Source organism: Lontra canadensis, unplaced genomic scaffold, assembly GCF_010015895.1.
Source record: "Lontra canadensis isolate GAN:19392208 unplaced genomic scaffold, GSC_riverotter_1.0 scaffold50, whole genome shotgun sequence".
Lineage (NCBI taxonomy): Eukaryota > Metazoa > Chordata > Mammalia > Carnivora > Mustelidae > Lontra > Lontra canadensis.
Window position 1 is genome coordinate 8,998,524 of NW_022631044.1, and position 27,965 is coordinate 9,026,488.

At 34.8% G+C, this 27,965-nt stretch overlaps 1 protein-coding gene across 2 annotated transcripts in view; it reads left to right on the top strand.

Moving 5' to 3' along the window:
* Nucleotides 1-27,965, top strand: part of WDPCP (WD repeat containing planar cell polarity effector) — a 363,960-nt gene that overhangs the window by 323,308 nt on the left and 12,687 nt on the right. Inside the window, exons 17-18 of one of the 2 annotated variants that reach the window (XM_032873802.1) lie at nt 11,754-11,782; nt 21,850-21,945. The exons of the other annotated variant lie outside the window; for it this stretch is intronic. Of the exons in view, the coding sequence (XP_032729693.1) occupies nt 11,754-11,782; nt 21,850-21,900 (80 nt within the window). The 3' untranslated portion in view covers nt 21,901-21,945. Of the gene's footprint in view, nt 1-11,753; nt 11,783-21,849; nt 21,946-27,965 lie in introns of those variants that run through there. 2 annotated transcript variants of the gene reach the window in all.

The following is a 27,965-nucleotide window of genomic DNA, read 5'->3' on the forward strand; positions in this document are numbered from 1 at the left end:
GAGTGATGTTTAGCATCTTTTCATGTCTGTTGGCCATCAGTATGTCTTCTTTAGAGAAATGTCTGTTCATATCTTCTGCCCATTTTTTAACTGAGTTTTTTGGTGTTGGTTGTATCAGTTCTTTATGTATTTTGGGTATTAACCCTTTTTCAGATATGTCATTTGCAAATATCTTCTCCCACTCAATAGGTTGTCTTTTATAGTTTGGCTGGTTGTTTCCTTTGCTGTGTGGAAGCTTTTTATTTTGATACAATCCAAATAGTTTATTTTTGCTTTTGTTTCCCTTGCCTCAGGAGACATGTCTAGAAAGATATTGCTATCGCCAAAGTCAGAGATTTTATGGCCTGTGCTCTCCCCTTCTAGGATTTTTATGGTTTCAGGTCTCCCATTTTGAGTTTATTTTTGTGTACGGTATAAAAAAGTGGTCCAGTTCCATTTTTTTTGCAGGTTGCTGTCCAGTTTCCCCAATACCGTTTGTTGAAAAGACTGTCTTTTCTCCATTGCATATCCTGTCACCTTTGTCAAGGATTAATTGGCCAAAACTGCGGGTTTATTTCTGGGTTTTCTATTCTGTTCCATTGATCTATGTGTCTGTTTTTGTGCCAGTACCATACTGTTTCGATTCCTACAGCTTTGTAATAGAACGTGAAATCTGGGATTGTGATACCTCCAGTTTCTGTTTTTCTTTTTCAAGATTGCTTTGGCTACTGATGACTTTTGTGGTTTCAAAAAATTGGGGGATCATTTATCCTAGTTCTTTGAAAAGTGCTGTTGGTATCTTGGTAGGGATTGCAGTAAACCTGCAGACTGCCTTGGGTAGTATGGACATTTTAACAATATTTGTTATTAAGACAAGGAGAGAATTTTAAAAGCAGCAAGGAAAAAACAATTCGTTATACATAAATGAAAGCCCAATACAATCAAAATTGTTGAGTGGAAACTTGGCATGCAAGTAGGGAGTGGGCACAATATACTGAAAATACTGAAAGAAGGAAACTGCCAACAAGAATACTCTACCTAGCAAAGCTGTCCTTCAGATTTGGCTGGGGGAAGAGGGGGTTGATGTGGTGTGGTGTGTGGAATACAAGTTTTCCAGATAAGCAAAAGCTAAAGGAATTATTGCCCCTAGACCAGTCTTACAAGAAATGTTAAAGGGACTTTTTTTGCTGAAACACAGGGTACTATTAGTAATAGGAAAACGTATAAAAGTATAAATCTCACTGGTCAAGGTAAATACATAGTAAAATTCAGAGTAATCTTATATTGTAAAGGAAGTTGGTTAATTACTTACAAATCTAGTATGAAGATTAGAAGACAAAGGTAATAAAAATACCTACAACTACAATAATTTGTAAATGAATACTGAAAAACTGAAAGATGTAAATTATGACATCAAAACATAAAATGTGAGGGGGGAAAAAAGTAAGATTTAGAATGTGTCTGAACTTAAGCTATCAATTTAAGATAGACTTTTATATGTGTGTGTGAAATACTATATATGTGTTGTCTTATGTAACCCTCATGGTAATCACAAAGCAAAAACCTATAGATACACAAAAGATAAGAGGATTCTAAGTATATCACTACAGAAAATCATTGAATCACAAAGGAACAGAGCAAGAAAAATGGAAAGGAATGATGAAATGTTAAAAACAGCCAGAAAACAATTAACAAAATTCCAATAAGTACATAGCCATCAATAACAGCTTTAAATGAAAATGAACTAAACTCTCCAATACAAAGACACACAGTGGCTAAGTGAATAATAAAACAAAATCCATCTATATGCAGTAAGAGACTCAATTCAAATGTAAGGACATGCAAAATGAAAGTAAAGAGTGGAAAATATATACTCCGTGCAAATGAAAACCAAAAGAAAGCTAGGGTAGGTATATATACAGCTGAGAAAATACACTTTAAGACAAAGAACTATAATAGGAGACAAAGAAGGTCATAAAATAGTGATAAAAGAATGAATCAAACAAGAGGGTATAACATTTGTAAATATTTATTCACCTATCTAAATACATAAAGTAAACATTAATCAACATGAGGGGAGAGATAGACATCAATTAAAAAATAGTAGAGGACTTAAATTCCCCATTTTCATTAATTAGATCACCCAGACAGAGAATCTATTTAAAAAACATTGTACTTAAATAACACATTAGAGTAGATGGACCTAACACACACATACAGAATATTCTATCTAAGCAACAACACACAGTTTTTTTTTTAAAGATTTTATTTATTTATTTGACAGACAGAAATCACAAGTAGGCAGAGAGAGAGGAGGAAGCAGGCTCCCCACTGAGCAGAGAGCCCGATGCAGGGCTCGATCCCAGGACTCTGGGATCATGACCTGAGCTGAAGGCAGAGGCCTTAACCCACTGAGCCACCCAGGCGCCCCAACAACACACAGTTTTAAATGCACATGGAATATATTCCAGGAAAAATCCTATGTTAGACCACAAAACAGTCTTAAAAATTGTAAGAGAACTGAATCATATCAAACTTTTTTTTTCTGACCCCAGTGGTATGAAAACTAAAAATCAATTATAAGAAGAAAAGTGGAAAACTTATAAATATGTGAAGATTAAACAAGATTCTGCTGAACAACCAGAGTCAAAAAAGAAACCAACAGAAAAAGCAGAAAATGAGAAATTTGAAAATGTAAATACAACATACCAAAACTTATGAGACTCAGCACAAACAGCTCTAAGAGAGAAGGCCAAAATGATAAATGCCTTCATTAAGAAACAAGATCTCAAATAAACAACCTAAATTTTCACCTCAAGGAACTAGAAGAAGAAGAACAAACTAAACCCAAAATTAGTGAAAAGGAAAAAAAGGCAATAATAAGAGCAGAAATAAATGAAATGAAAAAAAAAATCAGAAATGAAAGAGACATTACAATGAATATCACAGAAACCTTTACAAAGAATGAATAATCAAAGCCCAACAAATTAGAAAATCTGAAGAAATGGACAAAGCCATAGAAACATACAACCTACCAAAACAAATCATGAATATACAGAAAACCTTCAATAGGCCAATAATAAGTAAGTAGATTGAATCTCTAATCAAAAATCTCCCCCAGAAAAAAAGTCCAGGACCAGATGGCTTCACTGGTGAATTCTACCAACATTTAAATAAGAATACCAATTCTTCTGAAATGCTTTCAAAAAAAGAGCAGAGAACACTTGCAGACTCATTTTATGAAGCCAGCATTACCCTGATACCAAAAGTAGACAATGACACCATACAAAAGAAAACTACAGATGCCAATATCTCTGATGAACACAGATGTAAAAAACTTCAACAAAATATTTGCAAACTAAATTCAATAATAACACTAAAAGGATCATTCACCATTATCAAGTGCAATTTATTCCAGGATGCAAGGGATGATTCAACATTTGTAAATCAATCATTGTGATACCCACATTAATAAAATGAACAAAACAAATGATTATCTCAATATAAACAGAAAAACCATCTGACAAAATTCAACATCCATTTATGATTTTTTAAAAAAATCTCAAAAAGTGGCTTATAGAGGGAACATACTTCAACATAATAAAGGCCATGTATGACAAGCCCACAGCTAACGTTATCCTCAATGGTGAGAGCTAAAAGCTTTTCCTCTGAGATCAAGAACAAGACAAGAATGCCCATTCTTTTCATTTTATTCAACATAGAATTGGAAATCCTAGCCAGAGCACTTAGGCAAGAAAAAATAAATAAATAAAAGGTATCCAAATTGAAAAGAAAAAACTAAAACTGTCACTCTGTGCAGATGACAGGATATAGAAGACCTACACTCCACCAAAAAGCTGTTAGAATAAACAAGTTCAGTAAAGTTGTAGGCTACAAAAACCATATACAATCCATGTTGTGTTTCAATATACTAATATTGAACTATCAGAAAAAGAAATAAAACAATCTGATTTACAACTGCATCTAAAATATAAAATACCTAGGAATAAATTTAACTGGGGAAGTGAAAGATATGCACACTGAAAACCATAAGGCATTGATGAAAGATTGAAGGTGACACAAATAAACTGAAAGATAAGCCATGATCAGATTGGAAGAATAATGTTAATATGTCCATACTATTCAAAGGAATTACAATTTAATGCAATCCTTTCCAAAATTCTAAAGGCATTTTTTCACAGAAAAAGAATAAACAATCCTAAAATTTGTGTGGAAGTATAAAAGATCCCAAATAGCCAAAACAGTCTTAAAAAAGAACAACCAAGCTAGAGGTATCACATTTCCTGATTTTCAGCTATATTACAGAGCTACAGTAATCCAAACAGTATGGCATTGTCATAAAAAAACAGACACACGGATCAATGGAAAAGAACAGAGAGCCCAGAATTAAACCTAAGCATATATGATCAATTAATTTACAACACTGGAGACAAAAATATACAAAGAGTAAAAGACAGTCTCCTCAATAATTGGTGCCAGAAAAACTGTCACAGCTACATACAAAAGAATGAAACTAGACCACTATCTTACATGCACAAAATAACCTAAAATGGATTAAAGACCTGAACATAAAACCTGAAACTGTAAAACTCCTTAACAAAATACAGGCAATGATGGGGTACTTGGGTGCCTCAGTCAGTTAAGTGCCTGCCTTCAGCTCAGGTCATGATCCCAGCTGTCCTGGGATTGAGCCCAGCATCCAGCTCCCTGCTCAGTGGAAGCCTGCTTCTCCCTCTCCCACTCCCCCTTCTTGTGTTCTCTCTCTCTCTCAAATAATAAAATCAAAAGGAAGGGAGGGAGGGAAGGAAGGAGGGAGAGAAGGGGGGAGGAAGGGAGGGAGAAAATACAGGCAATGAGAGCCTTGACATCTATCTTGGAGACAAATTTTTGGATCTGACACTACAAGTAAAGTCAACAAAGACAAAAATAAATAAGTGGGACTATATCAAGCTAAAAAGCTGCTGCATTTTGCCATCACCAAAATGAAAAGACAACCTCCTGAATAGAAGAAAATATTTACAAATCATGTATCTAATAAGGGGTTAATATCCAAAATATATAAAGAGCTCAACAATTCAAAAGCAAGCAAACAACCCAATTAAAAATGGACACAGGGTCTAAGTAGACATTTTTCTAAAGATGATATACAGACATCCAACAGGTACACAAAAAGGTACTCAACATCAGTAATCATTAAAAAAAATGCAAATCAAAACCTCAGTGAGAAATCACATCACACCTGTAAGAATGATTATTAGTAAAAAGACAAGAAATAATAAGGATTGGCAAAGATGTGGAGGAAAGGGAACCCTTGTGCACTATTGGTGTGAATATATACTATAGAAAACAAGATGGAGATTCTTCAAAAAATTAAAAATAGAACTACTGTTTGAACCAGCAATTCGACTTCTGTGTATTTGCCAAAGCAGATAAAAACACTAACTTGAAAAGGTATCTGCACTCTCATGTTAATTGCAACATTCACAATACCCAATAAACGGAGACAACCTAAGTGTCCATCAATGGTTGAAAAATGAAATGTGGTATAAATACATAAGGGAATATTATTCAGCCATAAAAATCAAGGAAAGCTGTCATTTGTGATAACATGGATGGATCCTGAGGTCACTATACGAAGTGAAATAAGTCGGACAGAGAAAGACGGATACCGTATTATCTCCCTCATGTGGAATCTTAAAAAAACAAAAAACTCAAAAACCCAAACTCTTATAGACAGAAAAGACATTACTGTTTACCAGAGACCGGGGGCGGGGGAGCGGGGGGAGTTGGGAGAAAATGGGTGAAGGTGATCAAAAGGTAGAAACTTCCATTTAGGGGTGCCTGAGTGGCTCAGTCAGTTAAGCATCTGCCTTCAGCTCTTGTCATGATCCCAGGGTCCCGGGATCAAGCCCTGCATTAGGCTCCCTGACATTAGGGTCCCTGCTCCTCAGGGACCCTGCTTCTTCCTCTCCCACTCCCACTGCTTATGGGTACTCTCTCTCTCTCTCTCCCCCACTCTCTGATAAATAAATAAATAAAATCTTTAAAGAAACTTCCATTTATAAAATAAGTCATAAGGAGGGGCGCCTGGGTAGCTCAATGGGTTAAGCCTCTGCCTTCAGCTCAGGTCATGATCTCAGGGTCCTGGGATCCAGCCCCACATCGCATCAGGCTCTCTGCTCAGCAGGGAGCCTGCTTCCCCCTCTTTTTCTGCCTGTCTCTCTACCTACTTGTGATCTCTGTCTGTCAAATAAATAAATAAAATCTTTAAAAAAAAATAAGTCATAAGGATACAATGTACAGCACAATAACTGTAGTCAATAATACTGTACTGTATTTCTGAAAGGTGTTAAGAGAGTACATATTAAAAGTTCTCATCACAAGAAAAAAATTATAACTGGTATTAGATATTCACTAGACATACTGTGGTGACCATTCCACAATATAGCAAATCATTTTGTTGTACACCTAAAACTAATGTTATAGACCAGTAATACCAGCTTTTTAAATGTATTAAAATTTTAAAAATAAAAATATCCAAATTGTTATTAAACACACATAAAAATTATCCAAACTTTCATGTCAAACTTATAAAAGTTTATAACTGCCTCTACTAATTTTTTTTCTATCACAAATAATAAAGTTAACAGGCCAATAATAAATAGTTTACAGATCAGTTATTAGTCTTTATCCTATACTTTGAGTAATATTTGTCTAAGAATAATGCCCCACTAAACTTAGGGAAGAAACTCATATAGTAAATCTGTGATAAAATAACAAACGTTGGATGTGTTCAAATCAGACTTAATGGATATGCACTGTGAAGGATTTACAATAATGGCTAATGATCACAAGTGTTTCTGTTTTTAAAAAGCATGATCAGGGGTCAGATTAATACTGACAATTTTCTTGATCTGATACTGAAAGAAATTATCCAATAATTTAGCATCTTTCCTATAGAACTAATGAGACCAGGATACAACCAGCAAGGCTTTTCTGGAAAGCAATTTTCATCCTATCAATTTAGTTTATTTCTATCACAGACTACATAGTTAAGTTATAATCTTCAAACCCCAATTTTAGAAGGCTCATGATTGTGTCCTGTATTCCAAAACAAGCTAGAAAGTGTGTGGGGGTATGTGGGGGGGGGGGGGCGCGTATGCGTGTGTGTAGAAAGCGTCTATTCTTTCTTTCTGCCTTTTTTTAAAACCTTAAACACCTCTCTACCACTATCAGAGGTCAATCTCAATAAGAATATCAAAATAGTAAAGCAAACAATCATTGAGCATTTACAATGTGCCAGGCATCCTGCTAAGTATTTTAGGTGCTATGCTAAAACTAGTTATCCTCCATTTAAAGAATACCTATCACTTAGTCTTTTTTATTTAAGTAGAAATAAATTTTAAAATGACATGAAAAAGGGAAAATTGATAGAAATAAATGTAAGGGCTATAAAATATAATAGTACCATAGTGTGAAAAAAGTCTATCTAGACCAGAGTTCCACAAAGTTCAGCCCCTATGTCACTTGTTTTTGTAGAGCCCACAACTAGAATGGTTTTTACATTTTAAATGGTTTGGAAAAAGTAAAGAGAACTTTGGAAAAAGTCAAAATTTCGTGACACATGAAAATTATATGAAATTCAATTTCAACGTCTACAAATAAAGTTTTATTGGAGCACAGCCATGCTCATTCTTTTCCATATTGTTTATGGCTGTTTTCATGCTACAATGACAGAACTGAGCAGCACTTTACCTGGCTATTTAGCACATTGCCAATTGTAATAACCATGGCTATAAATGCACAGAGTTTCAAGTGCCACACACATTGCCATACCACAACTTTTTATTTTTATTACCAGTGCATACTCATACTATCAAAATAGGGAAAGAAAATAGGACTTAAAATGTCATACTTTTGAGGCACAGTAGAATGTGTTTTTTGTTACTGAGTTAAAAGTAAAGCACTGTGTTTATAATGTAATGATACAATAGCTATGCTCAAAAGAATCCAATATACAGTAACACCAAAGGACTCATCATAGTATCCCCTGCCCACAGGCAAGCAACAGTGAGAAAAAGTAGAAAATTTACAAAGAAGTGTCTCTTCATAGGAGAATTTCTTCACTAACAGAAAAACATGAGGTATGACCAAACTAAGTTTCTCAGTAGCTCATTTGTTAGTCAAGCAAGGAAAGCCATTCACTGATGATGAGTTAATGAAATCATGTTTGACTGCAGAAGATGAAGAAATGTGTCCAGAGAAAATAAACTTAAGACTTTTGGCCATTGGGCAAGTACATTTGCTCAAAAAGTTGAGAAAGGAAGATGATTTCAAGTGGTCTTCTGTGGTCAACAAATGTACACTATTCAACTGCTTTTTTTTTTTTTTTAATTTGAGGAGTCAGTGCAAAGTTTGAAGTAACTGAAGAGTTAGTCTCTATGAACAGTCTGTGTAAAACAACTTCAGGCAAGAATATTTTCAAAGTTGAGAAAACTCCAGTACAACCTAACATGGAATCTGCTAAGATGTGCTATAACGGATTATGATAATATATATGGAAGGGGAAAAAGATAATTTATAAACTTGTAAAAAGGTGTTTTTAAAAAAAGTTAAGGTGTTTAAATCTATTATTTAAAATAAAATTAATTTTAAAATTTTAAATGTTTAAATATATTACTCAACCGTTACCTTGCAGAAAATATGTAAATATGTCATATGTTACTGAACCAAAAATGTCAAAGGTGAACTTCATTCACTCCTGTGAGTTTCACAACTTTCAGTTTTGTGAATTTTTGTCAAAAATAGAAGATGAATATCCTGACTTGCCCTTCTATCCAGAAGTTCAAAAACTTAAGCTGTGGTAAAAGCAGTGACTTTTTTTTTTCTTTTTAGCTCTATGCTGAGACTGAAATTTTTCTGAATGAGAACCACCACTGACTACTATTATCAAATTGAATAGCCTTTTGAAATCAGCTCTTGTTTCAAATTTGATCATGTTCCTTGATGAATTAAAACTAAAATTACAAGGCAAAACAGTTACTATACATGAAATTTTTACTAAATGAAGTAAAGCTATTAATGTTTGAATTACAAAGTAATGTCAAGTTGGGTTGTCAAGAATTAATGAAAGAACTGAGATCTGTATTTCCATATAAATCTGAAATAGATATATTTTCTGATCTCAAACTAAATTCTAGTAAGGATAAACAACTGTCCCAGTTTTAGCACTTCGAGTCCCAAATCCTCAGAAACCACTCAGTCCTGGAATATCAGAACTGGCCTCCCTAATTCCAGCAGCATTTTTCAGACCTAAATACAAATGCCAAGTATATATCCCTATTTCAAAATCCATCAACTATGCAATTGAGGCGCTTCCCAGAAACAGCAATTGGAAATGATTAATCTGCAATGTAATGACATGCTAAAAGGCAAATATCAAGAGAAGAATCTAACAGAATTCTGTAAAATAAGATGCTGCTTATTTGTGTCAGTTTCTGGTAGTACCTGAAACTGTCAGTTTCTGGTAGTACCTACCTGTTTGAAAGGACATTTTCAAAGGTGAAATACACAAAATATCAACAGAGATCAACATTAACAGAACATTTGCAGTTGAGTTTGGTAACAGAAAACACTAACCTCAATTAAATTGAACCTCAAATTAAATGCTATCTCCACATTCCCATTAGATGTGTATCACACAGAATCCTCAATTATAATTTATATTTTATTAATAAAAACTTATGGAACTTTTCTCTCTTGATCTATAAGTACTTACATAATATCTTCAGTTTTGCCTCTTGGCCTGCAAAGCCTAAAATATTTATTGTCTGGCCCTTTACCTAATGGGGCCCCTTATTGTGACTAAGACAAATAGAGTTAAGAGATGGGGACTGTTACAGTTGACAAGAAACTAAATGAAGCAGTAACCACTGGTTTTATGAGAAAAATAAACAGCAGTGGTATATATTTAAAAGACTAACATACCAGAGTCAGAAGCAATCACTTCATTACACCAATCTCTTTGGATGTCCTAGAATCTAAATCTTAGACCTTAACCCTTCTGCCATGGAAGTTAATTTTCCTTTACGTAAAAAAATTGGCATGGATTCAAGGAAGATTGATAATGACTAATACTGTGAAACTTGGTGTCTATTTTTAAAAGTTTTATAAAGTTTTTTAGCTCAAAAAATGTCAAGATTACAGACATAACAATTTCTATTTAAAACTGCAGAAAGTATCCTGGGCTGTTTTTAAAGTCCAAGGAAGATTTTTTAAAAATAAAAAATTAAAGCAGGGTAGGGTTTTTTTTGTTTGTTTTTTTGTCTTTAGTTTTGGTTAGTCATAAGAATAATTTATTGACTACTGGGAAGAGAGAATGTTGAACAACTTTGTGAGAGAGACTTAACTTTTACATTCCTAAAGATCTTCAAGAGAGTAACGATCTTACTGTAGGATTTATATTTTTATCTACTTAAAGGCAAGAGCCATCTACTGTTCTAAAAAAAATTCAGGGCCGCCTGGGTGGCTCAGGATTGGGCCTCTGCCTTCGGCTCAGGTCATGAACTCAGGGTCCTGGGATGGAGCCCCACATAGGGCTCTCTGCCTGCTTCCCCCTCTCTTTCTGCCTGCCTACTTGTGATCTCTCACTCACTGTCAAATGAATAAAAAAAAAAAAAAAAACTTAAAAAAAATTTCAGATGTCCTATGAAAGCATTACAATCCAGATTTCACAGCATATGGAAATATCATATTAGAAGTGTTACACAATTTCTGAACTATATAACTAAACAAAACATCCCGGTCTATACAAAAATATCCCAAAACAGCAAGTAATTCTGAGTTAATGACAGACAGTAATGTGTATTTTTATAGAAATACAACTGTCATCAAAGCATTTCTTGGTGCTAAGACTATAGGGAGGAATACAGTAAAATGCTGCTGATAAGCTTTAGAAAACATAATTTACTGGGAAGGTAGACTAAATAAATAAAGTAAATAATAAGTTAACATAAGCATACTGCCAAATGAGTGGTAGATGCATGCATGCACTAAGAGCTATAAGAGAAACACATAACTGGTACTTATAAATACCCACCAATTATGCACAATTACTTGTTTCAAGGATGAGAATATGTAAATTAATGTCTATCTAATATGTATCAATAGAAAGAAATTAAATTGTAGCACTATCATATAGCTTCTCTCTCAGCCTAATGGCATATAAATTTAAGCAAAGATTTCTCTTTTAAAAGCATCATTTGTTATTCTAAACCAGGGCCAGCAGGTATATTGTTGTTACGAGAGCAAATAACCCACAAATACCGTATTCTTTCCCACTGAGAGGGGGAAAAAAAAAAAAAGACCTTATAAACGTTCTCAACACAATTCTCTAGGTAACCACCACTTATCAACTAGAATTGACACTTAGATGAAACTTACTTGCCATGCAGGTTTTAAGGTATCATTTTAAGAACAGAAGGAAAAACATAGACATAGTCTACTCATTTGACTTCAGTTAAGATATTAGCCCTAAATGTATGTAAGACAATTACTGGAATACTTTTATACTTTTTGTGTTTTGGCTGTTGCTATCTCTTGAGTTTTCAGTATTTCAATCTGGTTTAAATTAGGATTATTTTAAAATATTTCTCTTTCTACTAGGGCTATAGTAAAAGGTTCTGTTAACAATTTTCATTACAGGCCCTTATTAGATTTAAGATAATTAATGTTGTGATATTTTATTTTTAAAGGAGAAAAGAAAGAAGACTGCATAGAACAGGTAAAACACTTCCTCTTAACGTTTATCATTAGACAATTAATTCCAAAAGAAAAGCATAGTATACATGATTATTTTGAACTCAGAAAAAGATGCCTACTGGTATACATTAACTGGAAAACATTTTTCTAAATAACTATTCAGGTTTTCAGTATTTCAAGGTTATATATTAAAAGTTATTTCTGTAAAATAAAACAGTACAAAATGGAGTATGTGCAAATGAAATTAGATGTGGAATTTGCTACATAATAATCCAGTGAGGAGAAAGGAGGAGGGATATACATGAATTAAAGTTACCATGAGTTGATAATTGATGAAGGTGGGTGATGGGTAAAATAGCAGTTTACATATACCATTTTCTCTATCATGTTTGAAACTATCCAAAATTAAGTTTATTTTTTATTTAAATTTTATTTAGTTAACATACAGTGCAATACTGGTTTCTGGAGTAGAATTCAGTGATTTATCACTTACATAGAACACTCAGTGCTCTTCACAAGTGCCTTCTTTAATCCCCCATCACCCTTCTAGCCCATCCCCGCCCAGCACCACCTCCCTCCATCAACCCTCAGATTGTTCTCTATCATTAAGAGTTTCTTATGGCTTGTTTCCCTCTATCCTTTTTCTCTTTTCCCCCTTCCCTTATGTTCATCTGTTTTCTGCCTTAAATTTCACATATGAGTGAGATCATATGGTATTTGTCTTTCTCTGACTTATTTCACTTAGCATAATACACTTTAGCTCCATCCACATAGTTGCAAATGCCAAGATTTTGCCAAAATTAAAAGTTTAAAAATAAAAGGTTTATAATAATGACAAGGGTATCCAATTCATTTTTATTTATTATTTTTATGTATAATTTTTATAAGTAATGCATGTGGAGTCCCTCTCCATATTCTGCCATGAACATATCTAAGTTCATTTTGAAGACTATTATACCAATTTCAAAAAGGTTAGGTGTAAGACAGAGAAGACCTCATAATTTACAGTTTACATAAGTTTACAGTGGATTACCATGGTAACTGATTCATTATGAAACTCTTCTCGGCTCACAGCCTTACAATAGTGAGTGGACTAGATTGGAGCCCTGGGCCACAGGCCATAGTTTTTCTGACCCCAGGTTTAGAGTAATGAGTTGACGGCCCAACAACCTCCACATACCCGATAAAAGAGAGAAAGAGAGAGATTAAAATCTAAAAACGCATGGATTTTTAGGTGCTTGATATGTTTGAATCCCCTGTAGTCATTACCAGTTTTGATGTGCCAATTGTCTCCCTTCATCTTGGCTCCTTTGTCCTTTTGCTATGGATCAATTAGTCTTTGGCAGCTGCTTTACTTTTATGATGCAAGATGTCCCAGACTTCATACATTCCCTGCTTTAAATGTAGAACCTACTATTTCTCCATTTTTATTTCCTCTAGGATTTTATAGCTTTTAGGCTTTTTCAGTGAATACAAATAAAACTTTTTTTAAAAATATGTAACAGTTATTTCCAAATTAAAATTAAGATAAAAGAAGTTTATCTCATTGCTTTGTGTTTTGTCTTGCAGCTCGTTAGCTTTATGCAAAAAATCTTAGCCCTTAAAGATACTAACATTTTCTCTTCTAACTAAATATCACTTACCTGAAACTGCTTCCACTTAGTCACCAATGACCTCCAAACTGCCAAACCAATTATTACTATTTAGCTCATCAGCACTTTCTATACTAACACTGCGGACTGTGCTCTTCATCTTGAAACATTCAGCTTCCATTACACTCAGTTCTTTTACCTTGCTATTTCATTTCTGTCTCCTTCTATGGCTTTTTACTTGCCTTTAGCCTTCTCTTCTTTAACAGTTCTATAATATTATCCCTTGACGTTTTTATCAACTCTCAGGAATCAGTAGCAGAGAGACATAATTGCTAAAACCCCGAGTTTCAGACTGATATATCCTGTTCCTGCGGAGGTATTGCCATACTGTTAATTGTCCCCTCTGTGAAGTACCATAGCATCCTGTGCTTCTACCACAATAAATGTCACTTTTTATTACACCTTCTGGTTAAGTGTTTCTCCCACTACGCCTTAAGGTTCTTAAAGGCAGTATTTGTGTCCCTTTTGCTCACCATCTTATTAGCAGCAGGTATGGAATTCTGTAAATACCGTTAAATACAAATGAACAAATAAATATCTCGTTGACTAGATAATATCTGTTAAACGAAAATTTTCCACAGACAATTTACTAACATTGGAAGCTTTTATTCAAATGATTCATGGATCAGGCAGCATCCAGTCTGGTAGTTATTAAGGAAGTCCAGGAGCACCTGGGTGCTCAGTCGGTTAAGCGTCTGCCTTCCACTCAGGTCCTGATCTCAGGGTCCTGAGATTGACCCTCATTGACCCCTTGCTCCACAGGGAGCCTGCTTCTCCCTCTGCCTCTCTCCCTTTCTCTGAATAAATAAATAAATGAATAAATAAATAAATATTTTTTAAAAAAACAAAAAGGAAAGGAAATCCAAAAAACTGTAAAGGGAAGAGATTTTTTTTTTTAAATTAACTTATTTCAGAGAGAAAGAATATGAGTAGAAAGAGAGGCAGAGGGAGGGAATGTTCAAACAGACTCTCCTGTGAGTGTGGAGCCTGACTTGGGTCTCAATGCCAGGACCCATGAGATCACAGCCTGAGCTGAAACTGAGTAGAACTGACTGAGCCACCCCGGTGCCCCAAGGCAAGAGATATTTACAGCACTAAGTGAGCAGGAACAAGGAAGTTATACTGGGCATTTGCTAATTGGATTAGTTTTCTTATATGGAGCAAAGGGAAGTTTTCGAGCAGGGTTAGGTAATTTGTGCTAAGTAGACAAGCACTAACTAGTTGACATGCACCTTCTTTTTCTGGGAGGGCCACACGTAGAAACTTAGTTAAGTTCTGCCTTGCTGATGTTGAATTTAGCATGAGTGATTTCATCTATGGTTACTTTAACATATCTGAAACATAACATATCCAAAACCAAACTCATTGTTTTACCCTCCAGACCCAAATCTACTCCTCTTATATGGTATTTGTCACTCTTGATTCCCTATAACCCACTCACAACTATTAAAACTAATCATCAAGTTTTATTGATTATTGCTCCTAAATACTTCTAGAGTCTAGCCCCACTATAATTCAGGTGGGTTTTTTTAATATTTATTTATTTATTTGTCAGAGAGAGAGAGAGAGAAAGAGAGAGCACGAGCGAGCATAAGCAGGCTGAGTGGCAGGCAGAGGCAGATAGAGAAGCAGGCTCCCCACTGAGTAAGGAGCCTGATGCGGGACTCAATCCCAGGAACCCAGGATCATGACCCAAGCCAAAGGCAGCAGCTCAACCGAGTGAGCCACCCAGGATCCCTATAATTCAGGTTTTAATCATCTCCACCTGGAATCCCACTACCTAATTAATATCCTCATCTTTAGTCTATCCCTCACCCCACTGCCACAACTACCTCAAATCTCACCTCCACAAAGCTGTAAGAGTGATCTACCTATCATTCCCCTGACTAAAACGCCATATGATAAAGTCTAAGCTATTTATTATGGTAAGACTCTCCGTTACCTAATATGCCTGGTTCAGTCAGTTAAATGGCCAACTCTTGATTTTGGCTCAGGTCATGATCTGGTGATGGTGAGATCAAGCCCCATGTCAAGATCTGTGTTCAGCAGGGGGTCTGCTTGAGATTTTCTCCCTCTCCCTTTCCCTCTCCCCCTGCTTATGTACTCTAAAATAAATACATCTTTTTAAAAAATAACATATATTACACCAATATTATTATAGATTATCTATCTTCATCAGTCCCCAGAGGTCTTTTACCCAAACACTTAAAGTTCATATTCTGCTTAGGCCTAAAGCTATTTTCTGGTTAAAGTAAGGAGTGGCACTATATTTAATCCTTATTTATTTTAACCATAAAATAATAGGTTTAGGCCTCATCAGAATATGTACATCAATTCTAAGAAAATTCTTTGGATAGAATCTGCTGGGTAATATATAGAGAGATCCAGGGTGTAAAGTTTTCTGATGCTTTGAATCAGCTAGCTGTTAAAACCTTTGTTACTACAGTAGCTACATTTTTCTCAAGAAGTATATATTAGTGCCTATTTACAACTTTTTAAGAAAAAGTTTGTTCTTCAGATTTCCTTATTCACATTCTCTTTTGTGAAAAACCTTTTGTGAAAAAGGGAATTATGTTCCATGTCTTAACTTGAAGTAACTACCATCTGAAGAACAATTAGTCTACCTGAAAACAAAAAGAAGGCAATTCCACAACTGCTTAGCTCCTCCTTACTTTTAAAGTTTATAGATCATCTTCACAGTTATCTTACTAACCTCAGATGCCCTGCAATTTAGTAGACTGTCCTTTGATAGATATAGTACACTTTAAGAAGATTCTTACCCACTTTCTCCAGAACTATTTTAAGAAACACATTTAAACAGATCTTAGCTGAGATACATTTAATTAAGAGTCAACTACAGTGAAGAAAAAACAAGTTTGAAAATTCTTGAATGGTTAAAATGACAAATTTTATAATGCACATTTCACCACAATTAAAAAAAAATAAAGAAAGAAACCACTAGAGGTCTAGCTGGCTCCTGGGAAGATTCTGGGAAGGATGTGTACTGACAAAAGCTGATGAAAAAAATTTGAGTTCTCCATTAAACTTTAAGACAAATTTGAAAGAGGTCAACTTGGGCTTGCATGTTGGAATACACTTCTAGGTATGGAGCATATCTCTTGTTCCCAACACCAACTTCAGTCATAGACAAATAGGTACTAAATCATATAGTCATATACCTATACTGTCTGGCCTGTACTACTCATTGGCATACTGTCTGGAAAAAATCTTGGACTTAGAAATGCCAGAAACTCATTCTTTTAATGTGGAATTATGACAGATACACCAATCTGCTGTTTATGTTGCTCTTTTGGCCCTTCTATCATCCAGAAAGGTTGATTCCAGCCAGAAGAGAGTAGAACAGAAAGTGTATTTGTGTGTCTCTCTATATTGTCAATATGTAAATACTGGGGATATATATATACACACACACATTTACATATACATATACGTGTAATATAAATGTATATACATGCATACATATATTCATATACTTACATTTTTATATGTAACATATGCATATATTTACATATAATAAACATACATATGTGTATATATACATACATATTTACACATATATATCAATATATTTACATATTGACAATTACCCACTTTAGTAAAGAGCATCTTCTATAACTGAAGTTTAAGTATGCAATTTCTAAAAGTGTGATAAAAATAGCAAGTTTTCTGTTCATTGATACTACTATCATAAAGCTTATTAATCTACTTGATGGATAACAACATCTTCAAATATTTGTTGAGATATGGTAAGTGCTAGTCTCATACTTACATCTTTCATCCAAAGAAAAAATTTTAAAAAAATGTTTTTAAGTGTATCAACATATTGCCTAAAGCAGAGATTTAGATAAACCATTAGAGAGAAAACAGAAGTACCAACACAGCCATAATACAGTGATCATTCTTCATAGATATAAACCAATTTATCTTAGTATTTATGACCTCTCTACTTTCTGAAAGATTTGGGGCAGAATTCACGAAATTATTTTATATACAATACCGACAGTACAATTACATAAAGCAAAAATCAATTAAAACTTGTAAAGTAAGAGGTGTTGTTGAATATCTGGGGTGTTACATACAAATTAAAACAGAGTTTAGCTCTGAATTTGGGAAGGCTAAAGCAAAAAAGGGAAATAGGTTTACTTTGAGAGGTACCATGGTATAATAGAAAGAATACAAAACAAACTGAGTGTCCCTGGAGGGGATGCGGGTGGGGCAATAGGGTAATTGGGTGATGGGCATTAAGGAGGGTGTTTGATGTAATGTGCAACTGATGAATCATTAAATTCTACCCCTGAAACAGATACTATACTATGTGCTAACTCAATTGAACTTAAATAAAATTTTTTTAAAAAGAAAGAATGCAGGATTAATGGGCAAACTATCTCAGTTCCAGTTTTGTTCCACTATTTCCTCAGAGCTACAACCTCTTCATACCTATTTCCTAAACTGTAAAATGGGAATAGTTATATTTAGTAGCATCCCAAGACTGCTATGTCAAATTAGGTAATGTGGAAACATTTTATAAACTCCAAAACACCATTCATTACTATTGTCTTTACTGACTTAATAGTTTAAAGTATGCAAATAGTAAATTCAACTGGATGGAAATGTTTTTCCAGCACTGGGTCCACACTAAAGAATGCCTGTGTTAGAAAACTAAACATGTCTTCAAGTAGAGTTTTGAAAAAGAAGTCCTATTCACATAGATATTTTCATTATAAGCCTTCTATAAAAATAAATTACACTGAATCACAATTCACTGAAGGCAGTTCTGTGGAAAGGTGAAAGGACAAGTTTATTTACTACTGGTTTACTTAACAGAGCAGGTTGGAAAATTAGTTAGCCTATCTATTAGCCTGTCTTTCATAAATATCAGAAGTGTCAAGCCAACCTTTGGCAACTGCTAAATTGGCAATTTAAGATTTCATTTTCTAGAAAAAGCATCAAGCACCAAAACTCTGGAATACCGATTAAAAGAAAATCCCTGTATGATACCAAATATGCAAGAACCAGAGTTAAAGTCAACAGTGAAACTTGAGTAACTGGAAACTTGACTGGACAAGAAAGCATCTCCTGGGGGCACCTGGATGGCTCAGTTGGTTTAAGCCACTGACTTGGTTTCAGCTCAGATCATGATCTCATGGGTAGCGGGATGGAGCCCTGCATGGAGGCAGGGGTGAGGGGGCCCATGTTCAGTAGGGAGTCTGCTCAAAGATCCTCTCCTCTGTCTGCTCCTCCACAACACACGTGTGTACTCGCTCTCTAAAATAAATAACTCTTAAAAAAAAAGTAAGAAAATAAAGCATCTCCTCTCACACAGGGATGGGCTACTGGCAAGCCTGTAAACAAGAGCCTTAAATATCAAGTAAAGGCAATCATAGGAGTTAATCATAAAGTAGCATGTTCCCTGTTACTGTGGAAAAAAGCACTTCATAGAGAAATGACTAAATTCTAACCCCAGTTCTGCCACTGAATGAGTAACTCTGGATAAAACACTTAAACTGTATAAACCTTGGTTTCCTCATCTATAAAATGAAAGGACTGCAAATTAGGAAACTTGCTTCTATCTCTAAAATAGTGTACTTCTGGGATTTAATTACTGGTGAACCAAACCAGAAATGCTGAATGAGACCATGAAGGGAAACAATATAAAATAATGAGATGATCACTTAGTATTAAAAAAAAAAAAGATACTTGTATTAAGTGAGGAACAGGTCAAAATCCGGCCTGTAGCAAAGCAAAGCTTAACTTGTCTACAGAACAAGTGGTTTTGTCTACAGAATTTGTCTTAGGGAAGTCTATGTACATTTAAAAGAGAGTGACCTGCAATCTCCCAACATTAGGTAACAGCAATAGGGTGTGGCTTAGAAAAATGCACATAACTGTATGTGGAAATCAAATGAGGGTCTGGGGAAAACCCTTTTGTTGCAGTAAATTATTACAGGAATTAACATGTAAACATTCAGTCAAAGGTAAGCACAATCTCAGCACATAATAAGATGAAGATCATCTCCACTGAAACCCTACTTCCTATTACCAAAGAAAATAACCTCCTCCCAAACCAGGAAAGAAACAAAGCAAAACTACCAGTTCTACAGTGTTTATCCAGAGGCCTAAAATCTCCTAAGCTTTGCACCAGTAATTCTATTTCTGCAACTCTATACCAAGAAAATAATCCTGAACGCGGAAAAAATTTCATGTCTAATAATGTCTGTCACAAAAAAAAGGAATGTCTATCACTGAGTTATTATTTTAAAAAGAGGAAATTAGGAACCATATAAATATAACCAAAAATTAAGGAATAGTTAAATAAAGCTCTAGTATTTAATGGAACAAAATTTAGCCATTAAAAACAGACTGTGGGAGCATTGAAAAAAGTGTGCAAAGTGAGGCAAACCCTCTAAAATATATAGAATTATGTATGTAATATGATTTCAACTATATTTAAAAAAATAAAACGTGGGAAAAAAAGACTGGAAACAAATACTCAGTAAACAGTTTTATAAGACTGGTGAGAATATGGGTAAATTTTTCTACTTTTCTGTGTTCCAAATTCTATTTAATTAATATACTTTATTTTAAATAATAAATGAATATGCAAAATACATTATTTCATCAATCATCAAAATATTCCTCTAAGTTCAATAAGGTACAAGTCAATGTTATGTAGCACGAAACACATTTATCATGGAAATCCTGGAAATGCCCTGAAGTAAGACTTTTAAAAAATAAGCTGAATTTTTAAGGAAACGCTTCAGAGACTTTTTTTTTTTTTTTTTTTTGAGTCCTGGGAGATTCTTGAGAAGTTAATTCTGAGGTTCCTACTTTTTAAAATGTAATTCTTAACTATATATACATCAAGAAGATGGCTGAACCAGATATGTAAATTTCGAGTATCTAAAATCTGGCCTTCCAACAACAATTATAACCAGATATTAGAAAAATAAAATAATTTACCTAGGATCTCTGCCAGTTAGTGAGTAAGACCAAAAGCTAAATCCAGGTTTCTTGATGACCATTCTACTGATGTACACGATAGATTTTTTATAGAGTAGTTTATAAGCCAAGAATTGGAACTTGTTTTTTTAAAATGCTGGTGCTTTCAGTGTTTTTTGTTTTAAAATTCAAAGCTACCTAAAACCCCTGAACTTGCCAGCACACACACACATGCCTCAGGCAATATTAAATTACTCATTCTTCTTATTACCTGTTTTTCCAGGTTGGGTTTTTTTTTTTTTTTTAAATTTTGTGTACATCAGGATCCATAGGCACATGCATACATACATGTTCCTCTTACTTGCCAATCCCATACCTGTTTTCTTCTAGAAATGACAAATTTCTGAAAGGCTTCTCTTACTAAAAAGAAATTTCAAATATAATTAAGGAAAAACTATATTTTTTACATAAAAGAAATGTCTCCAATTATGACATGTTAAGTACAAACCACCATTCCTACTCTCTTTACTGTTCCCCTTTACCTTTCTTTCTTTCGTTCTTTTTTTTTTTTTTTTTAAGATTTTACTTATTTATTTGGCTGAGAAGGACAGAGAGAGAGGGAACACAAGCTTCCAGCTGACCAGGGAGCCCGATGTGGGCCTCGATCCCAGGACCCTGGGATTATGACCTAAACCAAAGGCAGACACTTAACAACTGAGCCACCCAAAGACCGCCCCCCCCGGCTCCTTTACCTTTCAAGTCTAAGTAGGTTATCTCCAAACTTTCAAAAATGTCTTCACTGTACTGTTTTCCAAATAATATCATTCACCTTTGGTGTTATGTTTAAACATCCTCCAATTTCAGAATCCTACCATAAAATTGTTTATATACTTAATGGGATTGGGGGAGGGAGTGAAAGAAAGTTAAAAAATGGAAATAGATGAAGTCTTTGTATCTCTTTGCAGCTTCATAAAATATTTTAATGAAGGGCTTAGAAAAACCTAATCTTTTCTATGAAACATTAACTCAAGAACCACTAGCAAATACTTAATAAAATACCAAAATGAAGAAATACGTTCTATATGGACTTTTGAAAACAGACAGTATTGTAAAATCAAATTGGTAATAGGTAGAATTACAAATGACGACCCCTAGTTTGCAACTTTTCACTGCAGGAGCCTTCACATGCTTCGAAATCTCAACTAATATCCTGTCCTTCCTTCTTTGCCTTTTATGCTTCATATGTTATTTCTCTCTACTGACTTTTATTCACACTGTATCAATATTTTAACAGTAAGAAAAATACATAATTCTCTTATGTACATATATTTAGTGCATTTTTTTGTTTTAATGTTTTCTGATATTTAAAATATTAAAGATATAAATATTAAGTCAATTATTTGTACTCAAACATGATTTTAATTATTTGTACTCTACTTAAACATGATTTTAATTTAATTTTTTTGTTTGCTTTCAGGAAACCGGAGATGGTGGTTCTCTCAGAATGGTTCACTTTGGTTTGGTGTAAACAATAAAAAAACTTTACTTTTACTTAAAAAAAACAACTTTATTTTTCACATCTAAACTTTTTCATGGCCTAATACAGATTAGAATCTCCCTGTACAGATTAAAAAGAAAAAAGATAGTATGAATAAGTTAAGAGTTTTAAATTCAGAATATTCTCAAAGTGAGCTTTTATTAGTTTCAAAAACATGTAGCATAACAGCAGTGATCCTAAGTAAAAGTCCTTAATTTATTTTCAATAATGTAAAATTTTCAAAGTTTCTTAAATTGTACATTAGTGCTTAAAAAGTAAAATATTTAAACCTGGTTCTCCAAGTATTTTAAACATTTCTTGTGATCTTGTTTACATTATTAATTTGCATAATGAATAAGATATTTATTAAGCAAAAATTTCCCATTATTGGGAGACAACTGTCTATGGGTCTGTTGAATTATTGCTATGAGGGAAAGAATGTCCCTTGGGGCCAGATACCATCCCTGGAGAATAGGTCAGGCATGCTTACTGCCCAGTGGAAAAGTTTTATTTTCTTTTTTGGTAAAAATTTTATTGCTAAGTAATTATGCCCAACATTGGGCCCAAACTTACCACCCTAAGATCAAGAGTGACATGCTCCACTGACCAAGCCAACCAGGCTCCCCATCCATTTGAAAAGATTTAAAGTTCCCAAGCTCAGTGATCCTATCCACTGAGTGTGCAGGTATCATCTGACCCTCTTTATATCACCCCATGGGAATGGGCTTTGGAAACAATGCCCCCACCAAAGGCTGACACTCCAGCTACTATTACTATGAATAATAAACTGTCTTTTGTTTCTGACTCTGGAGTATCATGTCTTCTACCAGCATGAAACTGTTGCTTGTTAACTTCTTAGCTTACAAAGAGGGTAAAAATCTTAAACCCTTCACAGTTCTTGACACCAATTCATTAACAGATAGCATATATTTTACAACAGTAAATGTCTATAATAATCAGCGTCTTTTTCAAATGTCACACATGAAGTAAATTATGTACTTAAAAGTTATAGTTAAAAGTTAGATTGAAGGCTTTTATACTTCAGGTTTTTCTCCCTGCTTCCTATTCATCTGTACTTCTACCAGACGGTATGACGATGAAAGGAAGTAAAACTCAAATTAGATTTTTCAGTTTGCTATTGCTCTGGAAAAGATTTAGTAATACATGGTATGTGAGCCATACTAAAAAGAGATGTAGAGTTACCAGCAAATTTTCATTTTATTATTCCCATCCTTCTTTATCACAATAATCAAAAGTTAACTAATGTTTTTAAAGAAAAAATGGTATTGAGAAAAGATACAGTTCTTTCAAGGTTGCAAACATTTTCTCCAGATTTTCTAATAAATAGTCATTAACCAAAAATATAAACCACATTTCCTGATCTATCATATCCTTTTATTCATTTCACCACTGTCTTCTACAACGATGTGAGAGACTGGTAGAAAAGTTCAGTTTTATTTCTAGGTCCTATTTGAGAAGATATAGTCTATGCTAAATAGATATAGTCAATGCAAAAAAAGTGAAAATTTAAATGAGACATTAAGATAAAATATACATATAAATACAACTATTTTGTCCTACATAATTATAATGATGTTAAGTTTCCCAGTTACCTAAATGAAAACTAAACAATTTTAATTCTTAGATAAATTGCCCATCCCCCCCCCTTCACATGCCTCTGGAAAAATTAAATATATATAAAACCAAGTCTAGACAGTAAAAGAATATATTATACAAGAGATCCTTGACAACATCCATCTATAAATGTTGTGTTTTCCCAATGCTGTGAACCCGAGGATGTTTACTAATTAATTATTCCAATAAGTTAATCTTCCTGATCTGCTACCACCACAGCTCTAAAGTGAAAATAATGGCACAGACAAGGACAACCAGGTAGCACCTGTGCACTGAGAGGTTCAGTTTCTCACTCAGGAATGGATCTATAAGATTTTCTATTCTTCAAAATTCTCAGATCTCAAATAATTTCCATATTAACTCATATTAGCTCTGACACTGTGCCTTTTACTGGAATATACTGTTTATAATACCTATCTCTTAATGGTTTGGGTTCATTAAAAAGCCAAATAACCCTAACTAATATTATACTTTTTTTCTGAATATCTATACAATAGTAAAAATAAGAATTATCAAATTTATAAGTAATACCATATTCTAAAACTTTATTAATTGTATTTTTTAAAGTATATAAAAACAGACACACAGACCAATGGAATAGAATGGTAAGCCCACAAATAAACCCTCACATATGTAATCAAATGATTTTGATTTTCAACAAGAGTACTATGACCATTCAATGGGAAAAAGAACAATCTTTTCAACAAATGGGCTGGGAAAATGGGATATCCACATGCCAATGAATGAGGTTGAACCTTATCTTGCCACCAGACAAAAAATTTTACTCAAAATGGATTGAAGACCTGAACATTAAGACTTAATTTATATAATAAAACTCTTAGAAGGAAATATGGGGACAAAGTTCATTACATTGGATTTGGCAGTGATTTCTTGGATATGACACCAAAAGTACAGACAACAAAGGTAAAAATAGATTAAACTGAACAATATCAGTATTTAAAACTCTGTGACTCAAAAGATACTATCAACAGAGTGAGAAAGTAACCTACAGGATTGGAGAAAATATTTACAAATCATGTATCTGGTAAGAACTCCTATAACAACCACAAAAACAAATAGCCCTATTAAAAATGGGCAAAGAACTTGAAGAGACATTTCTCCAAAGGTAATATATAAATGGCCAGTAATCACATAAAGATAGGCAACATCATTAATTATTAGGGAGATGCAAATCAAAACTAGGGATGAGATACCACTTAACCACATTAGAATGGCTATTACTAAAAAAGAAAAAAAGAAAAACATGTCAGCAAGGATACAGAAAACTGGAACCCTGTGAACTCTTGATTGTAATATAAAATGCTACAGCTGCTATGGAAAACACACAGTGGTTCCTCAAAGAATTAAAAATAAAATTGCAATCCAGCAATTTCACTTCTGGCATATAGCCAAAAGAATATAAAGTAGGGATTCAAATATTTATATACCCATATTTATAGAAGCATTATTCACAACAATGTGAATATACTAACACTACTGAACTGTACACTTCAAACTGATTAAGATGATAAATTTTATGTTTATATGTATTTTATCAAAATTTTTTAAATATGCATATAACATGTGGGGCCTGGGTGGCTCAGTGGGTTAAAGCCTCTGCCTTCGGCTCAGGTCATGATCCCAGGGTCCTGGGATCGAGCCCCGCATCGGGCTCTCACTCAGCAGGAAGCCTGCTTCTCCCTCTCTCTCTCTCTGCCTGCCTCTCTGCCTACTTGTGATCACTGTCTGTCAAATAAATAAATAAAATCTTTAAAAAAAAATGCATATAACAGGGTACCTAGGTGGCTCAGTCAATTAAGTGTCTAATTCTTGATCACAGCTCAGGTCTTCATCTCAGGGTCATGAGCTCAGCATGAAACCTACTTAAAAAAAAATATATATATATATATACACACACACACACACACACATATATAAATTCAAATTATATATCTAATTATATATAAGTATACATAAAATATAAAATATACATATATATATGTATGTATGTAACATACAGGTTTACCTTATTATATGACCTTGAAGGCTCTGCTCTGATAGAAGTACACTGAGATTGGTTATCTCCTTAAAATAATGCCAAAGAAAAGCTAAATTTCAGAAGTACCAAGATTTTTCTAAATTTCAATAACCTAGAAGTAGAATCTTAGTCAAATAACATCAGTTTGCTTTTTTAAAAATTCATGGGAATTAAAACACAATTCTTTAAAAAACTCACATTTTGGAGAATTTGGGAAGATGGTTAAGTAGGAGAATCCTGAACTCACCTCCTTCCATGAATACATCAAGGCTGCAACTACATATAGTGTAACTGAATCTGAAAATGACCTAAAGACTAACAGACTAGCTCTTCCACAGCTAAAGATGTAAAGAAAAAAACACATCAAGAGGGGTAGGAGGAGGTGCCTGGGTGGTTCAGTGGGTTAAAGCCTCTGCCTTTGGCTCAGGTCATGATCTCAGGGTCCTGGGATCGAGCCCCGCATCAGGCTCTCTGCTCAGCAGGGAGCCTGCTTCCCTTCCTCTCTGTCTCTCTGCTTACTTGTGATCTCTGTCAAATAAATAAATAAAATCTTAAAAAAAAAAAAAAAAGTGGGGGTGGGGGTTAGGAGGGCCAGAGATGTGGCTGGGAATCAAAACCCTGGTGTAGTGACCCATAAGCAAGTGGGATATCAAAAGTGTAGAGGTTGTCCCTGAGGAGCAAGAGGACCAAGCCCCCCCATTAGGTATGTTCCCCACCCTGGAGAACTGTGCTGGGAGGACATGCCCACATAATGTCTAGCTTTGAAAATTAGCAGGGCTTAACTAAAGTAGCTTTGAAAATGAGCCTGACTCCAGAAGAACCAGAGGGCTATGGAACTGAGACTTCACTCTTAAAGAACCAGCACACTATAACATTTGCTCTAACACCCAGCAGAGGGGCAAGCACTCAAAAAGCACCTGGGCTGGGGCACCTGGGTGGTGGATGGTTAAGTGTCTGTCTTTGGCTCAGGCCATGATCTCTAGGTCCTGGAATCAAGCCCCATGCCAGGCTCCCAGCTCAAAAGGGTGTCTGCTTTTCCCTCTCCCTCTGCCTCTCCCCCTGCTTGTACTCTCTCTCTCTCTCTCTCTCAAGTGAATGAATAAAGTCTTTAAAAAAAAAAAAAAAAAAGCACCTGGACTCTACATGAAGGAAATTTTTGACTAACTTTAGGGTATGTGCTAGAGGGGCAGGGATCAGTATGGAATTGCTAATGCATATCATTATTTTTGGCCCACCTCAGCCTAGCTAGCCCAACACTGGTAGAAGACAGTACTGTCAATCTCTATCTAACTTGCTAGCAGTACTTTCCCAGCCCCAAAATTCCCCCCAAAAACCCACCCAACCCTACAGGCCCACCTCAACAGGTACCCCTCCAAAATGTCTTTTGCCCCAGTAAGAGGGTCCAGCACCACTCGCCAGCAAGTCCACAACAGTTATAGCAGAGACTGTAAGCCAGATATACCAGAGGCTAATCCCACCAACAAGCATGCCCTCAGCAACAGCAGCCAGGCCTCTTCACCATCTGTGCCAGGGAAGAGGCCCACTCACCATTGTGCTGGGAGTAGTCACACCCAGTCATTGCAGTCAGCCAGTCTGGGAGCCAGCCTCCAGATCTGCCACCAGAATGCCCATAAAACTTGTGGCTCAGTCATAATGGGTGGATGCATGCACCTCACACAGGAGACAAAGCACCTGGTTCTGGTAACCAGTGGGTTACCCTACTGGGCCCCCCAGACATCTTGCACAGAAGGTCACTATTTTCAAGGCCAGGAGACATAGCTGATCTACCAAATAAAAAGAAACAAACACACAGAGTTAGACAATATTTTAAAAAGAAGAGTTTTAAAAACAGAACAGGACAAACCCCAGAAAAAGAACTGGACAAAATGAACCTACTGATAAAGAGTTCAAAGTAGTGTTCATAAAGATGCTCACCAGATTTAAGAGAAGAGTGGATGAATTCAGTGAGAACATCAACAAAGATATAAAATATTAAAAAAAAAATAAGAGCTAAAGAACACAGTAACTGAAATGAAAAACATACTGGAGGGAACTGAAAGCAGACAGAGGATGCATAAGGACAGATTAATGATCTGGAAGACAAACTAGTGAAAATCATCCAAGACAAACAACAAAAAGAGAAAAGAATTTTAAAAATGAAGATAGAGTAAGCGACCTCTGGGACAACATCAAGCATACTAACATTCACATTATGGGTGTCCCAGAAGGAGAAGAAAGAGGTAAAGAGGTAGAAAAGTTATTTGAAGAAATAACAGATGAAAACTTCCCTAACCTGGGGAAGGAAACAAACATCTAGATCCAGGAAACACAGAGACCTAAACAAGATGAACCAAGAAGGTCCACACTAAAACACATAATAATT